Here is an 18,160-nt window from a genome sequence, read left to right on the forward strand (position 1 = left end):
TTTGCGGACTTCAACACTCAAATTCTCCAGCCAGCTGGCTGGAGAATTCTGGGAGTTGAAGTCCGCAAGTCTTAAAGTTGCCAAGTTTGAAGGTCTCTGCCTTAGACATACAAAATAAGAAACTATTTGTCATAGTCATTTTGGATTAAATCAGAATCCTACAGATGGGTTCTTATCGTAAAGTCACAGCTGGCTTCCACGATAAACATTCGGATTCTCAATCCAACCCCTCTGATGGGCACCAAATGACCAGGACGCTCAGCGACATCAGGACCCAACTAAGGGCAAAAGAAATGACAGCCAGGATAGTGCGAGCGTCATTTTTTGAAACCCGCAGGTCTAACCGTGTCTTTGCCCTCAATAAAAATGGCCTCCCGCGCATTTCTTGACGTATGGGGGGGCGGGGTTTTGGAAGCCTTTAGGCGGGAAGCGCTAATGGCGGCGCCCGAGACGGGGAAGTCGCTTGAAGGAGGGAAAGAAAGCGGGAGCGCTGCTGATGGCCCATCTACTTCTACTTCTCCTGCCGGGAGCGGCCGTTATGAACTGCCCTGGTGAGAAACAGAGCCGGAGAGGAAGGGCAAGCCCACCGAAGGATGTTGTTGAGGGTTGCGAAGCCGGGGGAAAGTGGGTCCGGATAGTTAGGTTGATGGCGCAGCAATAGGAAGCCGGTGTTCTTTTTGTGGGAGCGTTAAGACGGTGGCTGCGGGAGGTGAGTAGCGAGGTATTGCATGGGGGGAGCCGCTTAAGCAGACCTGGGCTGCAAAGCTCTGAAGGGCCATTAGGTGGCAGCAGAGTGCGAGGGAGTGCTGAAAAGGGTTTTTCCTGCCCTCTAGTGGCCGACGGGGGTTTGCATTGGCACTTATAGGTTTTTGGAGGAAAATGAAAGCTAGTTTGGTGTAATGTCAAGGTGTTTGACTAGAAATCAGAAGATTGTGGGTTCTAGGTCTCTGTAATCCATGCAAGTCAGCTGGGTGACTCTGGGCCAGGAACTCTCAGCCCATCCACCTGCTGTTGGGGGGGGATTTAGAAGGAAGGAATATTAGGTAAGTTCATAATTTAGAATTACATAATTAAATGGTGGAATGAAAATTTAATGATGAGGGTAGATTATTTAGAATAGAATAGGAATAGGAGAAATTAAAATAGAATTAAAATAGAATAGTTCTTGATTTCAATCAATCAGAATAGAGCTGGAAAGGAACCTTGGAGGTCTTCTAGTCCAACCCCCTGCTCAAGCTGGAGACCCCATACAATTTGGCCTCCCTCACTTGAAGCTCTCCAGATATTTTAAGACTGCAAAATGTGTAATTTCTAGCCAGCCAACATGCTCCTGTGTTTTCTGAAAATAATAATTGTGTAAAGTCACAAATAATAATTGTGACCTTACACAATGTGGTCAGTATGTTGTAGGAACCAGGTCTTCACCATGACATGATGTGGACATAATATAAGAATAAATATAATCTTTATTGTCATTGTACTTAAATACAACAAAATTGGTTTTAACCTCACTGGTGCAAAATTATAGCAAAGATTATATGCCATGTGAAATCAAGAAATCAAGCACTGTATTTTGTCCTAATCCTCAATTTAAAATTGATCTTATTGTAACCCAGGCAATATGCTGTTTAATGCAACTAGATGCCAATTGGGAGAAACTATTTTAGTACTTACTAACTTGATTGCTCTTTTTCCTGCTCTTCCTCACCCCCCACTACTTGTTTCCAAACTTCATTTTCTGCTTCAGTTCCCCCAGTTTCCCAGCCTCTTTCAACTACATTTCCTTTCTTTTGCCGTTGGCATAGGGGAGAGTGTTAATGTGTGTTGTCCAACAGGGTCGAAAAATACAGGCCAATGAAGATGTCGGAAATTGTTGGCAATGAAGACACTGTTAGCAGATTAGAGGTATAGAAACCACTTTATTGTAAGAAAAATGCTTCTTTCAATGGCTGTGAAATTTTAAGACGTATTCATAAATGTGGTCTAAGTAGGTCTTGTAACTAGGGGAGTTACTTTCCTGCAATGAACTGGCACTGAAATGAAAGAGAGCTGCATTTCTTTGTTGGCTTTAGAAGACGACAGTATCCAAATATCTGCGTGGAATTCTCGGTTGCCTGTGGCTACAGCTAAGGCTCTAGCGCTCTATGTTGGGCTCACTTCAAACATTGTTTCTAGACCTAGTTTAGGAAGTGTTGTTATTATAAAGGCTCTAAATTGTTTTTGTTCTTGGCACTAAATCACAGAGCGTGAATCATTTGCTGTTACTTTCTTTTATGTCTTTTTGTTTACCATGAGACAACGCCAAAAGGATAAAAAAAAGTAATAGATGGCTAAAGTAATGGATACAATCCTGTATTTAAGCTCTTGTCTGAATACCAAAACTGAAGGGGTTTATCATCATAAGTGACAGCATGTTGCATGGAATTCCTTGTTTGTTATTTGCTCAGTACAGATTGGAGATGATTCCTTAGCACAGAATTTAAACCGAGAAAAGGAAGAGGTTTCTTTTCTTATATTACTGCCTGTACAATCTTATTTCAAATTCTAAAAAGGGAGCTTGTTTAGAAGATAGGTATGGAAGACCATTAAGGAAGGCAAAAAGTATTGATAAGAAAGTTGCAAGAGATTTTGAAACACTGATGTGGCTGTATGGCCATAATTCTCCAAAATTTGGAGTACACACTGTAATTTCCAAGTTCAGAAACTTTGATTTCTAATTGACTGTCCCTTCCCCCCATCTTTTCCCTAGGTGTTTGCAAGAGAAGGAAATGTTCCAAATATTATTATTGCTGTAAGTATTGAGAAAATAATTGGTTTCCAAACTAAGGGCCATCTTAAAAAAATTTAGTCAAAGGCAGTTAGTGGTGAGAATCCTGTTATTTATTCATTCAATTTGTATAGCTGCCAATCTCACTTTTACATGACTGGGTGGTTTACAATAAAACAAATAAAAACACACAATATAAGAACAAATAAAAATGGGAACCCTTATCAGCTGGTCATAACCTAACCCAGTGATGGCTAACCTTTTCCAGACCAAGTGCCCAAAGCACGCACACGTGCAAATGCACGTGGGCGTGTCCCCAAAATGCAATGCATGCACCCCCCACGCATAAGTGCATGGCCACACACCCCACAGAGGCCCGAAGGCCAGATGGCTGGCAGGAGGCATGTGCGCATGTGAGGCAGAGCTGAACTAGGGCGATGGTGCCATTAGAGAGGGCGCTGCGTGCCACCTCTGGCATGCATGCCATAAGTTCGCCATCATGGACCTAACCTATCATCCACAAAGCTGGGAAGTCAGCTGTAGTCTATGCCCAGAACTAGGTAATGTAAAAGGCAAGTTTGAAAGATCATCAAGGACTGGGCTAATCTAATCACAGGGGAATGATGTTCCAAAGGGCCACAGAAAATGCTGTCCTTATGCTTCCTATCAGTTGACACTCCCTGTATCTGGAGTGTGCACTTCCTGCCAGATGGGGTAGATAGAAACAACTGGTGAGAGACAGTCCATTAAGTAACTATTAAGTATAAAATACAATAAGCATTAGCACTTACTCTATTTTTGTGCCATTAACTCATGTAATTAGCTCTCATTGATTAAACTTTAAGTGTGCATGTTTCTCGAGAATTAAACCTTTAAGGGTGATATGTTTCAAGGAATAACATAATTTCCAAATTCCAAGTTGTCCCCAGCAATGGGACGAAGAAACCTTTTGGAATCTTTTTATGTTCTTTTTAAGGGCCCACCAGGAACTGGCAAAACCACCAGCATTCTTTGTCTGGCTCGTGCACTTCTGGGCTCTGCGCTGAAAGATGCCGTTTTGGAGCTCAATGCATCAAATGACAGGTGAATCAAAGGTTAGAGGGAGAGCTGGGTTTAATTTAAGCAATTTTACTCCGTTCTTCAGCTGACAAGACCTCTTAAAATAGCTTGCAAAGTTCATGCTGCTCCCCCCCAAGCTTTAATATTAATGAATAATTATTAAGTAATAACTGAGCATTTTATTTCCAGAGGCATTGATGTCGTCAGGAACAAAATCAAGATGTTTGCGCAACAAAAAGTCACACTTCCAAAAGGCCGGCATAAAATAATTATCTTGGATGAAGCAGACAGGTGAATAGGTTTTTTCCCTCCCTCACTCCAACAATCACCTTTATTATATAATTACTCATTAATATGAAGAGTACTAATTTAATTATGGGACATGGCGGGTCAGTGCCTAAAACACTGATCTTGTCGATCAGAAAGGTTGGCAGTTCGGCGGTTCGAATCCCTAGCGCCTAGAGTGAGCTCCCATTACTTATCCCAGCTTCTGCCAACCTAGCAGTTCGAAAGAATGTAAAAATGCAAATAGAAAAATAGGGACCACTTTTGGTGGGAAGGTAACAGCATTCCCTGCGCCTTTGCCATTTATTCATGGCAGCCACATGACCACGGAGATGTCTTTGGCTCTTCGACTTTGAAACGGAGATGAGCACTGCCCCCTGGAGTCGGGAATGTCTAGCTCATATGTGTGAAGGGAACCTTTACTAATTTCATAGTATGTATTTATTTTATTAAATTTATATAGTGCCTAGCTTTCTGTCTAGAGTGACTCTAAGCAACTATTTAAATACTTGCAAGAGCTCAACCTCTCCACGGTATAGTTCCCAGTTGTGTTATTTGGCTGCATAGCGATGGGATCACTCTGTCCCAGCTCATTTCTTACTGAAATAACAAGACCGGGCTGTTTCCATCACAGGAAGCCTCCTCCTATCCCTTCCATTTGCACAGAAGCTTGCAAACTTTTAAAGCCTGGGCATTATGATTCCTACAGCGTTTCCCCGAAAATAAGACAGGATCTTATTTTCTTTTGTCCCCCAAAATAAGCACTTGGCCTTATTTTTGGAGACGTCTTGTTATTTTTAAGGTGCAGGCAGCGGCGAGTGTGGTCACCTCATGGCTGCTGCTGTGTTGCAATATTTTCAGGGAGGGCTTATTTTTTGGGGACGGCTTATTTTAGTGCATGCGCTGAAAAGCCCAGTTGGGCTTATTATCCGGGGAGGTATTATTTGGGGGGAAACGGGGTATTTTAGCTTCAGGAACCACAGGAGGTATATCCACTGGTACAATTATCTTACCAATTTGAAATTAATTTAAAAGAAATATGTTGCCAAAAAGCACCCCATTTTGTTAGTAAAAATTGGGAGGATTTTGGCAGACAAAGTAAGAACTGAAGAAGCCACATATGGTCCACTATCCTTGTAGTGAGAAGAAAATAGTTATCCCTTTGGGCAGATAAGCCATTGCTACTTTTTTTATTGATTTCTCATGCGTGGTAGAGTGGTTCTGTTTTTCCATGGCACAACTTGTATAAAGCACAAGGTACATTCCAGAATAACATGCAGGTAGTCCTTGTTTACTGACCACAATTGGGACAAGCAGCTGTTTCAGTAAGCAAGACTGTGGCTGAATGAGAAATCATATGACTGTGCTTTCTTTTTCCCCACTCCCTTTGGAGTGCTCACCCTAGAACTAAGATAATTAGCAAGAAGGATATTAATATTTCTATTTACATTAATTGGAGGGGAAAAGACTCCAAGAGAGTAATTAGGGAATATACCAGGCTATCTGTATAGCATACTTGTGATTCCAATCCCAAGTGCCGCTACATTTCTTTCAAAGTGTATTCTCCATTTGTGCCTTCTTTTTTTTAAAAAAATTATTTTATTTTTTATTTTCAAAACAAACACAACACATAAAATCTTCATTCTTTACATACTGTAGAAAGTGTATCAGTTGGTTACAAAGGGCTTTCGTGCATCTCTTCCACAGTCATCAAGCATAATTCATATTAACTCAAGTATTTTAACTCAGATATTTATACATGTTACCCTTATCATACCTCCATTTTTATTTGACTATAATTGTTTAAACATCCATCATAAAATATACCAAGATTTAATACATATCCACATATTGGGATTTCATTTAATATTTCTAAAATCCTCCAATAACACTGAATCCTTATGTCCTATTCTAGCTAACCATTCATAATATTTAATAACAACATTTTCTAATCCTCCTTTCCAAATCACTGTTTACAATTTTCATCCAGTTTCCTTATGTTGTACCCATACATACATACATACATACATACATACATACATACATACATATATATGTTGTCATCATTATCTCTCCTTTATTTGACTATATCCTGTATCATAACATTTCCCCCCTAATAATCAAAACTTAACTGTAAACTAACTTAGAACTAACTTAGTTCTTTTTATTAAGCTTTGTATATAATCCAAAAGGATTTCTAATCTTCCTTTCATGGGTACCATTCAATATTCATATCCAATTATTACTTATCATAACATTACACATTTTATACATTATTATCATTATCAATTTATTTAATTATATCTATTATCACTAAAGTTCACTAAGTTTAACTAGTTTTAAGTTATATTCTTCCATCTATCAACCTGTATCTTTCCAATAACAAAACAATCTCATATCTTCTGCCCTTTGTGTTACCAATCCTGTAATCATCTTCTTGATCAGCTTTGTATGGACTTCTCTTAGCAACTCTTTGCTTATAAGATCTCTCATATAATCTTGATGCTCTCTTCTGTTTCCTTATTCAGCTTGTCTTTGATTGTCAGCAGAGTTATCAATACTTTTGCTAATAGATTTTCTTTAAGTCCATAGATTCTTTAATTTTATCTTCTTCTATATCTTGACCTTTGGAATAGATTTCCTCTCCATTTAATTCCTCTTTCAGTATTTCATTCTTTCCATTTTCAGGAACAAACCAATTACCATAGATATCAGCAGGTTTTAATCTCTTTATATTCATTTTCTACTTCGATTTTTTGAGTTTCAATCACCCCGTTTTGCATTTAATGAACAGCCTCAATTTTTTCATCCTATTTTCTTGTTATGTGCTCTAAGTATTTCAGTTTTTTCTCTATTCTTTCATCTATATTTGATAATTTCTGTAGTTCTGAAAGTATATTTTGCAAAGTTAAGACCTCTATTTTCTCTTGACGTTGCGCCATTCTAACAAACACAGCTGCTCTAGCTTGGAAGGTCAACAAAATTAAAGCATAGATTCACAAAGAAAGTTGTTTTCACTTTTTTCTGATTGGAAATATACTTCAAAGGGACATCTGTGTGCTTCCCTTCTTATTACTCTGTAGCCAAACAGTAAAACCTTGTGGTGCCAAGTCAAAACAATCCGTGAAAAAAAAAAGTTCTATTTTGAATACACAAAGCTCCGATCAATAAAACCTCCCAGCCTCCGAGCAGAATTAGAAAAATACCCACAGCAATAAAAGAGGAAAACTTTAGTCTATAAATTACAGAGAGTTACAAAGAAAAGGTAGAAGAAGAAAACTTAATCCATCCGTTTCAAAAGGTTTGCATAGATTCAATCCATGAAAATAGAATTTAAAAAGTAAGATAACCACTGTCCAAAACCATTCCAAATTTAATTCCGCCGCTTGATTCTTCTATTCTTCAATTTAAATTGATTTTTAAGTTTTTATAGGCAGTCTCTTTTTTAAAACAATAAAAATTCCTCACCAGCTGGAAACACTTTCTCTTTCCGTATCCTTCCGTTTTGGAGCCGCCCCGACTTTGTCAGCCTTGGCTGGATTTTTTGTCGCCGGCTTGAAGAACTTCTCTTGCTTCTTTCAGAGATTTTGCGATATCCCCGAGATCAGCAAGACGTATTCTTCCTGTTCACCATCTCTTCAGGACGGTTTAGGTCCATTTGGACACCCAGCGGCAAAAATGTTGGCTGTGGTCTTAGAGCATTGAGACCACACAACCATATCGTCGCGACATTGGCTCCTTCTCTCTCCATTTGTGCCTTCTTATTCTCTTATCATCCCTTCCTCTCCAATCTCTCTGCTCCCCAAAGGGGAAGGAAACAAGTTAGGCAAAGACACAACATTGTAATGTTGATCACTGTCATAATTTTGGTTGCTGAATGAGGCAATCAGTAAGCAAGGTCTACCTGTAACTACGGCCTATGCAATATGGCGATGATTGTTATTATCTTATGCAGCATTAATAAGAAAAATGAATCTGTTTTCTTTAAGGTCAGGCTGTGTGAAATTGTGTTTACATTAGTAAATAGCATGTTCTGAACAAGGTCAATTGTCTAACGATGACAGGTATTTTGGTGAGCTTTACATGGCTTAAATTTATTTTGCCTTTTCTATTGTTTCTCCACCAGCATGACAGATGGAGCCCAGCAAGCGTTGAGACGCACTATGGAAATTTATTCTAAAACGACTCGTTTTGCTCTGGCTTGCAATGCTTCTGACAAAATCATAGGTAAGAACCATGGGCCACTTGGAAAGGAGGCGTGGGTCTCTCACTTATTCCTAGATTGGAAATAAATATTTCTATTATCACAATGCAAGCATCAAAGTAAAGAGAGAAACTTAAAGGCCTTAAATATCCCTTTGCTTTATAAGGTTGAAGAGAATTCTTGTAAGGCCCAGTCGTTAGGGGCTGATGTAAGAGAACAGGTGAGAGTAATAGGGGTTCTTCATTTGCAACTTATCTCTGCAGTGGACTTGCCTCAGAAGTTTATTCTTGGCCCTAACTCAGGGATCAGCAACCCACAGCTCTAGAGCCGCATGTGGCTCTTTCATCCCTCTGCTGCGGCTCCCTGTCGCTCAAAATACGCATCACAACTGTCAATGTGCGACACAACACTGATGCTCAATTTACGAAGCTTTTCGATCCCCGGTAGGCGAACCGTGGATAAATCCAAGAAAAGAAACATTTCAGAAGAAAACAGAATTTTTAATTCAACTATATATGCTAGTTTTGTGGCCGCTCAGAAAATAGTCAGGCACCGGAAGAGTTTTGTGGCTCCCAGTGTTTTCTTTTCTGTGGGAAATGGGACCAAATGGTTATCTGAGTGTTTAAGGTTGCTGATCCCTGTCCTAACTCATATATGCAGACATTCTAATAACAACCAAGCTTGAAAAGCTGCTGTAAAATTGCAGTTGTGGAACGGTCTTGAACCTTTTGAAAACCACTGTGTAAATGCTTTGTGAGATTGGACATGTTCTCACTCGTCCATGGTGGCATTGCTTATGTAATTATTTGGCACATCATTGAGAGGATCATGTGAGGAGCCTCTGTGAAAGCCACCTGCAACATGTGCATTGGCAGGAGGTCTTCTCACGTGGCTCCCCTTCAAAAACAGTCAGTAGATTGCAGACACTGCTACAGTGATGTGAGATCAACCCCACAGTATGTAAGCATTTAATAATATGAAAACTGGTCTTGAGCCAAAAGGTGAAATAATCCCAGAATCTCCGAACCAAAGTAAATAAGATGCCTGGTGTGTGTGCTACAAACCATGCTTGGAGAAGTCTAATTGGCTCATTCAAGCAGTGTGGGATTGCATGTTTTAAAGCTAAGCCAATTAAGAAGGACTTAATTAGCATGATTTTATGCCTCTTTATGTAGATACTGGGTCTTGGTCCCATTATTGAGTTCATGGTTTCAGTGGGTGGCAGATATTTTAAATATCAAAGTACTTTAAAAATACTTTCAAAGGTCATTGAATCCAAGAGGATCCAAGCATTGGAATCACTGGGAGGTCCACCAAATTGCCCCCCACCCCCCCGGTTCTGGTTTATGGTTTCATGTGGGGCCCTCTAACATGGCATCCCAAAGTATGAAACTTAAAGGAGGAGATGTGACTTTTCTCGTGCCATCTACTTTTCAGTAGTTGCTCAATATATACTTATTTATTGAAGCATTTGTAAGGTAATATCTCTTCCAGGATGGCTGCTTTTTAATGAATTTTGCTTTGTGTTACTTTGTTAATTCTGTTAAGGAGTACAGTGAAAAAGTGGAATTTAATTTAAACTAAATATAAAATAGAGTGAACTAATATCAATGGTACAACAATTAAACAGTGGAACGACTTGCCTCCAAAAGTTGGGGGTGTTCCAACACTGCAGGTTTTTAAGAAGGGATTGGACAATCGTTTGTCTGAAATGGTATAGAGTTTCCTGCCCGAGGAGGGGGGTGAACTAGAAGACCTCCAAGGCCCTTTCCAACTCTTATTCTGTTAATGTAACTGCTTTATTGTGTTTTTTTTATAGATTGCTCTATGGATTATTTAATTATTATAAGATGTATAAAACCACCCAACTCCATAAGCCTAATCCAAACAGCAAATAACAAATGAATTATAGCAGTTAGACTTAGCAGTTAGACTTATATACCGCTTCATAGAGCTTTCAGCCCTCTCTAAGCGGTTTACAGAGTCAGCATATCGCCCCCATAATCTGGGTCCTCATTTTTACCCACCTCGGAAGGATGAAAGGCTGAGTCAACCCTGAACCGGTGAGATTTGAATCACTGAACTGCAGATAGCAGTCAGCTGAAGTGGCCTGCAGTACTGCACTCTACCCACTGCGCCACCTCGTATCATATATAAAGAGTCATTAGGGACAGTGAGATGGGCAGCATATACTTGTAATTAAATAAATAATAAAATATATCAAAGAAAAAAGTCACCATAAAACAATACAAAACACCAAATTATCTATCTATCTATCTATCTATCTATCTATCTATCTATCTATCTATCTATCTATCTATCTATCTATCTATCTATCAATATAGATATAGATATATGGCTGTGCGTGTGTGTGTATGTGTGTGCGTGCGTGTGTTCCAGCATAACTCTGGAACGCCTTGAGCAATTTCAACCAAACTTGATACACAGATGACTTACTCTGGAGACAAATTCTGTGGGGGTAAGACACCCCTAACGCCCCTCAGGGGGGTGTTCTGTTAAGATGCAGCCTGTTGTGCCTTTAAATGGCTGCTACTATACTGCCATTAAATGGCTTCTACTGTACAGCACAGTGGAGTTGCCATGGTAACAACTTCACAGTACACCACAAGGGGGCTTCCTCTAGTAAGGGGGAAAATCCAACATTAGAAATTACGTTTGGTCCGGACATTTTCCCCTTATAAATAAATACCCGGGCAACGCCAGGTTATCAGCTAGTATATAATACCAAAAGGCAACCGGGAGCATAGCAAAGCAATCACAAGACAATTCCTACTCAACCAACCCTTCATGCCTGGTCTTTAAGAAGCTTTATTTATTTATGCACTGCGATGGATTCCCTTCACAGGAGGAGCAGTGCACAAGTAAAAGTAGTCTTGGTTTTGAATACCTTTAAGGAATGATGTAGCAGGGGACTCTGACGTAAACAGAGATTTGGGCAGGAGCAATTCCTGTAAACCTGTGGTTTTGGTTTAGTGAAGGAGGGTAGACATCAACATCCCCTGTGCTTGACTGCAGTTTCAAATTCAAATCTAGAAAGGATGTTGACCATTCTCTTGCAGTAGTTGGTGCTAAAACCAACTTCCTTTTATGCAAAGCAAAGTACATAGGCTAAATTGCAAAGAGATTATATTCCTACCATTGAAACCTGTGGGTTCAATTTCTGGCATTTCCCAACAGGGTTAGGTGTTAGGTGAAATGCCTATCTCAAATCCTGGTAGCTGATACTGATCACTGTGGATATTTTAAAGATAAATGGACAAATGGTTGGTGCTGAATATGATTTTCTTCCAGTGTTCCTAAAACAACGGCATTTAATTCAATGCGTTAAATTGCATTAAAACAATTAGACATGAAAGCCAACTGGATGACTTTGGGCCAGTCACACTCTTAGCCCAGTTCACTTCATAGGGGTCTTATTGTGGAGGGAAAAGGGGGAAGGAGTACATATAGTCTTTGAATTACCACCGTTCATTTAGTGACTGTTGGAAGTTACGACTGCACTGGAAAAGGCGACTTATGACTGTTTTTCACACTTACGACCATTGCAGCATCCTCGTGGTCCCGTGATCAAAATTCAGATGGTTTGCAACTGTCTCATATTTATGACAGTTGTAGTGTCCTGGGGTCTTGCGATCACCTCCTAACAAGCAAGGTCAATGAGGAAGCCACATTCACTTGACAACTGAGTTCCTAAATTAACAACCGCAGCGATTATTTAACAGCTGTGACAAGAAAGGTTGTAAAATAAGGTAAAACTCACTTAACAACTGTCTCACATTAGCAATGGAAATTTTGGACTCAATTGTGGTCATAAGTTGAAGACTACCTGTATTCGGTTATGTCTGGCACCTTGCATTATTTGTAAAAGTAATAAAGACAAGAAATAAATGTAATTTCATTCCTAAATTCACTGCCCTCTAGAGCCCATCCAGTCTCGCTGTGCAGTTCTGCGATACACCAAGCTAACAGATGCCCAGATTCTTATGAGGCTAATGAAAATCATTGCGAAGGAGGACATACAATATACAGATGATGGTTTAGAAGCAATTATCTTCACTGCCCAGGGAGACATGAGACAGGTGGGTAGTGTCTTCCTGCAGCTTCTTCTTTAATTCTGTCAGCATCCAAAGTTGAGACATGAATTTGCTATTGCGAAAATTAAATAGCTTTGCCATATGGCTTTTTTTTTTGTTGTTGGGTAAAATTGGGCACTGGATGGACAGAAAAGACTGGTGTCATATAGTGCAGATATAATATTGATGTTGCAAAAAACATGACAAAAGCTTTACAAGAAAGTTGCTGATTTGAAAATGTATTGTCTCCCTCCCTCCCTCTTCCCTCTCTCCCTTCTCTTCCCCCCTCTCTCCCTGTCCAACATACCCAGTTATTAATGGTTGGATTAACTTTCATTATACTAGCTGTGGCAGTTTTTACAGCTGACAATGCAATCTCTTTTGTGAACACAATATAATTTCATGGGTCAGCTTGAAATCTTTGTGGAAAATAACACAGATTTGTATCATGAAGCTGGACCATGGCTGCCCTCCTTGGAGAAAAGAGTTGGCACATTGTCTTAACATATACCTGGTCATATACTACAGCTTCTTCACAAAAAACCTCCAAATTTAATACTTCAATGGGGTTTAAACTTATGGGGATAAAATGAATTTTGGTGTCATCCCAAAATGAAAATGCGTTAGCTTCTTTAGATCGAACCAAAGTGGGAGTATTGTCTACCACCCTGATGATTGCAATTGTTTGATTGTAATATTTACACTGTCGTTAAAATGTTCTTTCAGCATCCTGAATTATAATTATTCAGGTGATGGCTTTTGTAAAGTATTAAGTGGCTTCATATTTAGCCTATTATGTGGAAATCTGCAATATTCAATTTCCTGGTTTCTTTCCAATGCTGCAGTCTGTCAGCCATTGATTTATGCCCACTGTTGATGCTCAGTTCTTATTAGAAGAGTTTCTTTCCTCTTTTTGAGATTGTTTTTTAAAAAAATACTATATTTTTTGGCCTATAAGATGCTCCGAAGTATAAGACGCACCTAGCTTTTGGGTAGGAAAACAAGAAAAAAAATCTGCCTCTTCCTCCCAGCAATTTGCCTCCTTGCAGCAAACAGCAAATAGCCTGGTCAGCTTCAGCACAGCCTCATTTAGCACGAACAGCTGATTAGCGGTTGGATCGGCCACCCTTAATACCGCCTATCAGCTGTTCCAGACTGCTGGAATCGCTGCCACTCATCAATGCTGTCGCTCATCGAAACTGCCACCTATTGCGACCTACGCTCGCCCCATTTTCGGCCTCTGCGCGCCCCATTTTTGGCCTGTCCCTGGCGGCAGGGCCGAGGTGGCGCAGTGGTTAAATGCAGCACTGCAGGCTACTTCAGCTGACTGCAGTTCGGCTGTTCAAATCTCACCGGCTCAGGGTTGACTCAGCCTTCCATCCTTCTGAGGTGGGTAAAATGAGGACCCGGATTGTTGTTGGGGGCAATATGCTGACTCTGTAAACCGCTTAGAGAGGGCTGAAAGCCCTATGAAGCAGTATATAAGTCTAACTGCTATTGCTATTGCTACTTGCAGCCTGGAACAGCTGATAGGCGGTATTCTGGGAGGCTGATCCAACCGCCAATCAGCTGCTCATGCTAAATCAGGCTGTGCTGAAGCTTACTAGGCTGTTTGCTGCAAGCAGGAAAATTGCTGGGAGGCAGAAGCCAAAAGGGTGGAGGCCGGTGGGTGGGCGGGGCTTTGGCAACATTCACTGTATAAGATGCACAGACATTTCCAACCACTTTTTTGGGAGGTGCGGGGTGCGTCTTATAGTCTGAAAAATATGGTAATTTCTGTAAACCATGCCCCTACCTCCTCTTTGTACAAAAATCATGCCATGTTAGTCATATCCAGATATTTTTCTTTCCTGATTGAGAAACTATGTCAATCTTTAAAACTTTAAGGCTAACCTTTTTATATATAGTAATGATAGTTTCATTTTCATTCTTTCAACAGGCACTAAACAACTTGCAATCTACCCATTCCGGATTTGGTTTCATCAATAGCGAGAATGTATTTAAGGTTAATTAAAGTTTTTCTTTAAAACGGCACTGATAAATGCTACATGGCTGGGTATTGAAACCCCAGCAAGCAAACAGCCAAGTTCAAAGAGCACCAAGGACTCCATAGTTCTAAGCTTATATTCTCTTCTTTTGGCAGTTTTTCTTTTGCTCATCAGAATCAGTAAGATCTGCAATTTTTCAGAATTGTAAAGGAGTTTTGGTAAAATGGCAGAAGGGAAGCTACATCGGAGAAAATTACCTCCTAAAATGTATTTTATTGTCTCGTATTTAAAGGTAGCATGATTCTTCTTTTGCACTGGGCATCTCTTGCTTGCTGCCCTTTTTTAAAGTCCTCCACCAAAAAACCTCCTAATATTAAGAATGCCTTCTCCAAAGAAAATCTTTATCTTGCCCATGTGAGTGATATTCCCCCTGTGGTTCACTTCCCACTGTGGTTCACTTCTAAGGTCCTGTCACATAGGAAATTGCTTTATGCCAAATCAGACTCTAGAGCCACCTACTTTAATACTGTCTACCCTGTTGGCTTGCTAATTTTTCCCCCAGCCCTTCTTGGAACCAGAATTCTAAACACTCTTTATCACATGGCGAACCTTTCCGGCACCGAGTGCTGAAAAGGGAGCGTGCACTCATGCTCATCTGGCCTGCAATCTGGAAGAGGAGCTGCCCAGGGCACATGCGCGTGCCCAAAAATGAACTTCTGGTTTCTGACACGCATCTTCTGGATTTCTGGCATACATGCACAGGCAACGATCAGCTGGCCGGCTCACACACTCACTCAAGAAAACACCAAGACAAGCTCTTCCACTTTCCAGCACTGGCGCATGCACGAAGGCCAGCTGATCATCGTGCGTGCATGTGCACCAGAAACCCAGAACAGGCGACACCACGCATACCAGGCGGCATGGCTTCGCGTCTTATCAACTACTTTGATCATTGTTAATGCAAGTAAGCAACCAGTTTCATGGAAGAACTTAGATGTAGATCATGAATTGGGATGTCAATTTCATGGGGGGGAAAAATTGGACCTGTTTTACACATTTTAAAAATTATGTGCTCATTTGAAACCAAGAAGCTGAAGTGTTAGAGTTTAAGAGATTATGCTGTGTTTTACTGAGTTCATATGAAATTATCCTGAACCAGTTCTACTTTGGTAGACTAATAGTTCTCATATCTTTCCAGCTCTTGTAGAACCTGTGCAGCCTTACATAATTTGAATAGATCAGTGGTTCTCAACCTGTGGTTCGGGGCCCCTTTGGGGGTCGAACGACCCTTTCACAGGGGTCGCCTAAGACCATTGGAAAACACATATTTTTGAAAAAATACGGAAAACATAAAATAATCTTATAGTTGGAGGTCACCACAACATGAGGAACTGTATTAAAGGGTCGCGGCATTAGGAAGGTTGAGACCCACTGGAATAGATTGATCTTTCTTTATGGAGATGGACTAGTAACTGTTTTCAATAGCATTGGGGGGACTTTCAATCTGTTTTCAATAGCACTGGGGGCTTTTGGCTTCAGGATGCTTCTGTTTTTGCCATAGGTGTGTGATGAACCCCATCCTTTGCTGGTGAAGGAGATGATCGGTCATTGTGTCAATGCAAACATTGATGAAGCCTATAAGGTGGGCACAAGAGGAGTGCATATCTTTTGCCTCGTTTGCTTTCTGATTTTCTTGCTTTTTGGTCTGAACATAGGACAGAAACTAAGTCTATAAAAGGATCTCTTTCTCACAACCATTTTAAGAACTTGTGGGTTGTTTTACATATTGCCCTAGGCCAGGGGTCAGCAACCTGTGGCTTTGGAGCCGCATGTGGCTCTTTCATCCCTCTGCTGCGGCTCCCTATTGCCGGCCGGCTCCACAATTGATAGGATTTTCATTTAGGACAGGTACAGGAAAAAGGATGCCACACTAGGAGGAGACTCTATGGTGGGGGAACCGGACTTCCGGTCAGCTCCAGAATTGAACAGGCAGCTTCCAGTTAGCAGCTCTGTGGCAATTTGAGTGCTTAAGGTTGCCGACCCCTGCCCTAGGCCAAGGGTGTCAAACTCACGGCCCACGGGCTGGATGCATCATACTCTGACCCTGCCCATCCCCATTTTAGTGAAGGAGAAAAAAGTTGTGATAGGTCATGTAACGTCAACGTGAGTTTGACACCCCTGCCCTGGGCTATGGCTTTAGTTATTTATATGTTCTAAAGGTAACAATTGGCATGGGGTCATGAAAAAAAACATAAGTCAGAAATCTTCCTCTTTGTTCTCCTTTTTGAAGTCCGTTATCTTTATAGTTTAATTTGTGATTATATTCCTTCTTGTTTATGTTTGAGCTGTCTTAAAAACAGTGTTTGAGAAATTGGATATGCATCTTTAAAGCTGTTAGACATCAAATGATAATTTTGTTCTTCCTTCAGATTCTTGCTCACTTATGGAAGCTTGGTTACTCACCTGAAGACATCATCGGCAATATTTTCCGAGTCTGTAAAACATTCCAAATGGCAGAATATCTGAAGTTGGAGTTCATTAAGGTTAGGTTTGGGGGGATGTTGCTGGTGTAAGTGGCAGGGTTGGCTGCACAAGGAATCTTTTAAACATCTGGATCTTTATATAGATCCATTTATAATCTCGTATAAATGTCTTCCTTAAATAGGGGAAAGGGGTACTAATGAATTCCATTACATCCCAAAGTAAAATTGGCCATTTTTCACACTAAGATCGTTTGCAGCATCCCCACGATCACGTGTTCAAAATTCAGACACTTGGAAACTGGCATTAATTTATGATGGTTGCACTGTCCCAAGGTCACCTGATCATCTTTTGTGACCTTCTGACAAGCAAAGTCAGTGAGGAAACCGGATTCACTTAACAACCACGTTACTAACTTAACAATTACAGTGTTTCATTTAACAACTGGCAAGGAAGTTAAAATTCAACTGCCTTGCTAAGCAACAGGAATTTTGGGCTCAGTTGTAGTCGTAAGTCTCCATCAAATGATGGTGGTAATTCCGAGGATAGTTTTAGGGCAGGACGTAACACTTGATGCTTTTCTCAGGGATGAGTGTTTTTGTTTGGTTGAGGTGTTTTCTCTGTGTGGTTTCCTCTTCCACATCTCAGTTCGCATGCGCATAGCTGCAACATGAAAATATAGTGGTGGTGATTTCATCAGTGTATACTGAAATGTTGTATCTTTACAGCAGGAAAAACAGGAAGCTCATTTGAATTTAATATCTTTTCCCCCCTCTATGATTAGGAAATCGGTTACACGCACATGAAGATAGTAGAAGGAGTACATTCGCTCCTACAAATGGCAGGCTTGCTAGCCCGTCTCTGTCAGAAGACTGCTGCTCCTACCACAAGCTGAGAGGATGGACAGCAAGTTGGCCAATAAGGAGGAGATTTTGCAAACTGACTAGCTGCTGTGTGCAACCAACGCATGAGTGCACGGCTTAGCATATAGTTGGTGGGTGCGAATACAGTTGTCAAAGCTGTGGTTTCCCTTACGACTTGTGTTTTTTACAATTAAATAAAACTTTGTTATAAAAACTATCAACCCTAAATTTTACTACATCAGTGGTATCGTTCAGGAATGTGAATACATTTTCCCTCCTCTCATACTTTTAAGAATCCAAATAGTTTTCCTTTCTTCAATTATTCAGCCAAGATTATAAAGTAATGCCTCTTTAATAGCACTAGATGGAACCGAAGATTAAAATACATTTGGCACTAAAATACTTAAAACATTTCAGAG

The 18,160-nt window shown here is 40.4% G+C and overlaps 1 protein-coding gene across 1 annotated transcript; it reads left to right on the forward strand.

Moving 5' to 3' along the window:
• The first annotated feature begins 416 nt into the window (after positions 1-416).
• Positions 417-17,958, forward strand: RFC2 (replication factor C subunit 2). The gene is made up of 11 exons (XM_014060605.2): positions 417-551; positions 1,836-1,905; positions 2,750-2,791; positions 3,744-3,850; positions 4,016-4,117; positions 8,238-8,338; positions 12,258-12,415; positions 14,349-14,414; positions 15,959-16,039; positions 16,827-16,940; positions 17,663-17,958. The coding sequence occupies exons 1-11, from the start codon at positions 436-438 to the stop codon at positions 17,771-17,773; spliced, it is 1,068 nt and encodes a 355-aa protein (XP_013916080.2). The 5' UTR covers positions 417-435; the 3' UTR covers positions 17,774-17,958.
• The last annotated feature ends 202 nt before the right edge of the window (positions 17,959-18,160 follow it).

The sequence above is a fragment of the Thamnophis sirtalis genome, unplaced genomic scaffold (assembly GCF_051295495.1).
Source record: "Thamnophis sirtalis isolate CommonGarterSnake01/CBP01778 unplaced genomic scaffold, rThaSir2_p1.2 scaffold_6, whole genome shotgun sequence".
NCBI classification, from domain to species: Eukaryota; Metazoa; Chordata; class Lepidosauria; order Squamata; family Natricidae; genus Thamnophis; species Thamnophis sirtalis.

What these genes read in the sequence shown, in the direction of transcription:
- RFC2 (XM_014060605.2), top strand. Translation starts at nt 436, where the DNA reads ATGGCGGCGCCCGAGACGGGGAAGTCGCTTGAAGGAGGGAAAGAAAGC. An exon ending in ATAGCGAGAATGTATTTAAG is followed by an intron (nt 14,415 to 15,958) that starts GTTAATTAAAGT and finishes TTTTTGCCATAG; the next exon opens with GTGTGTGATGAACCCCATCC. An exon ending in ACATTGATGAAGCCTATAAG is followed by an intron (nt 16,040 to 16,826) that starts GTGGGCACAAGA and finishes TTCTTCCTTCAG; the next exon opens with ATTCTTGCTCACTTATGGAA.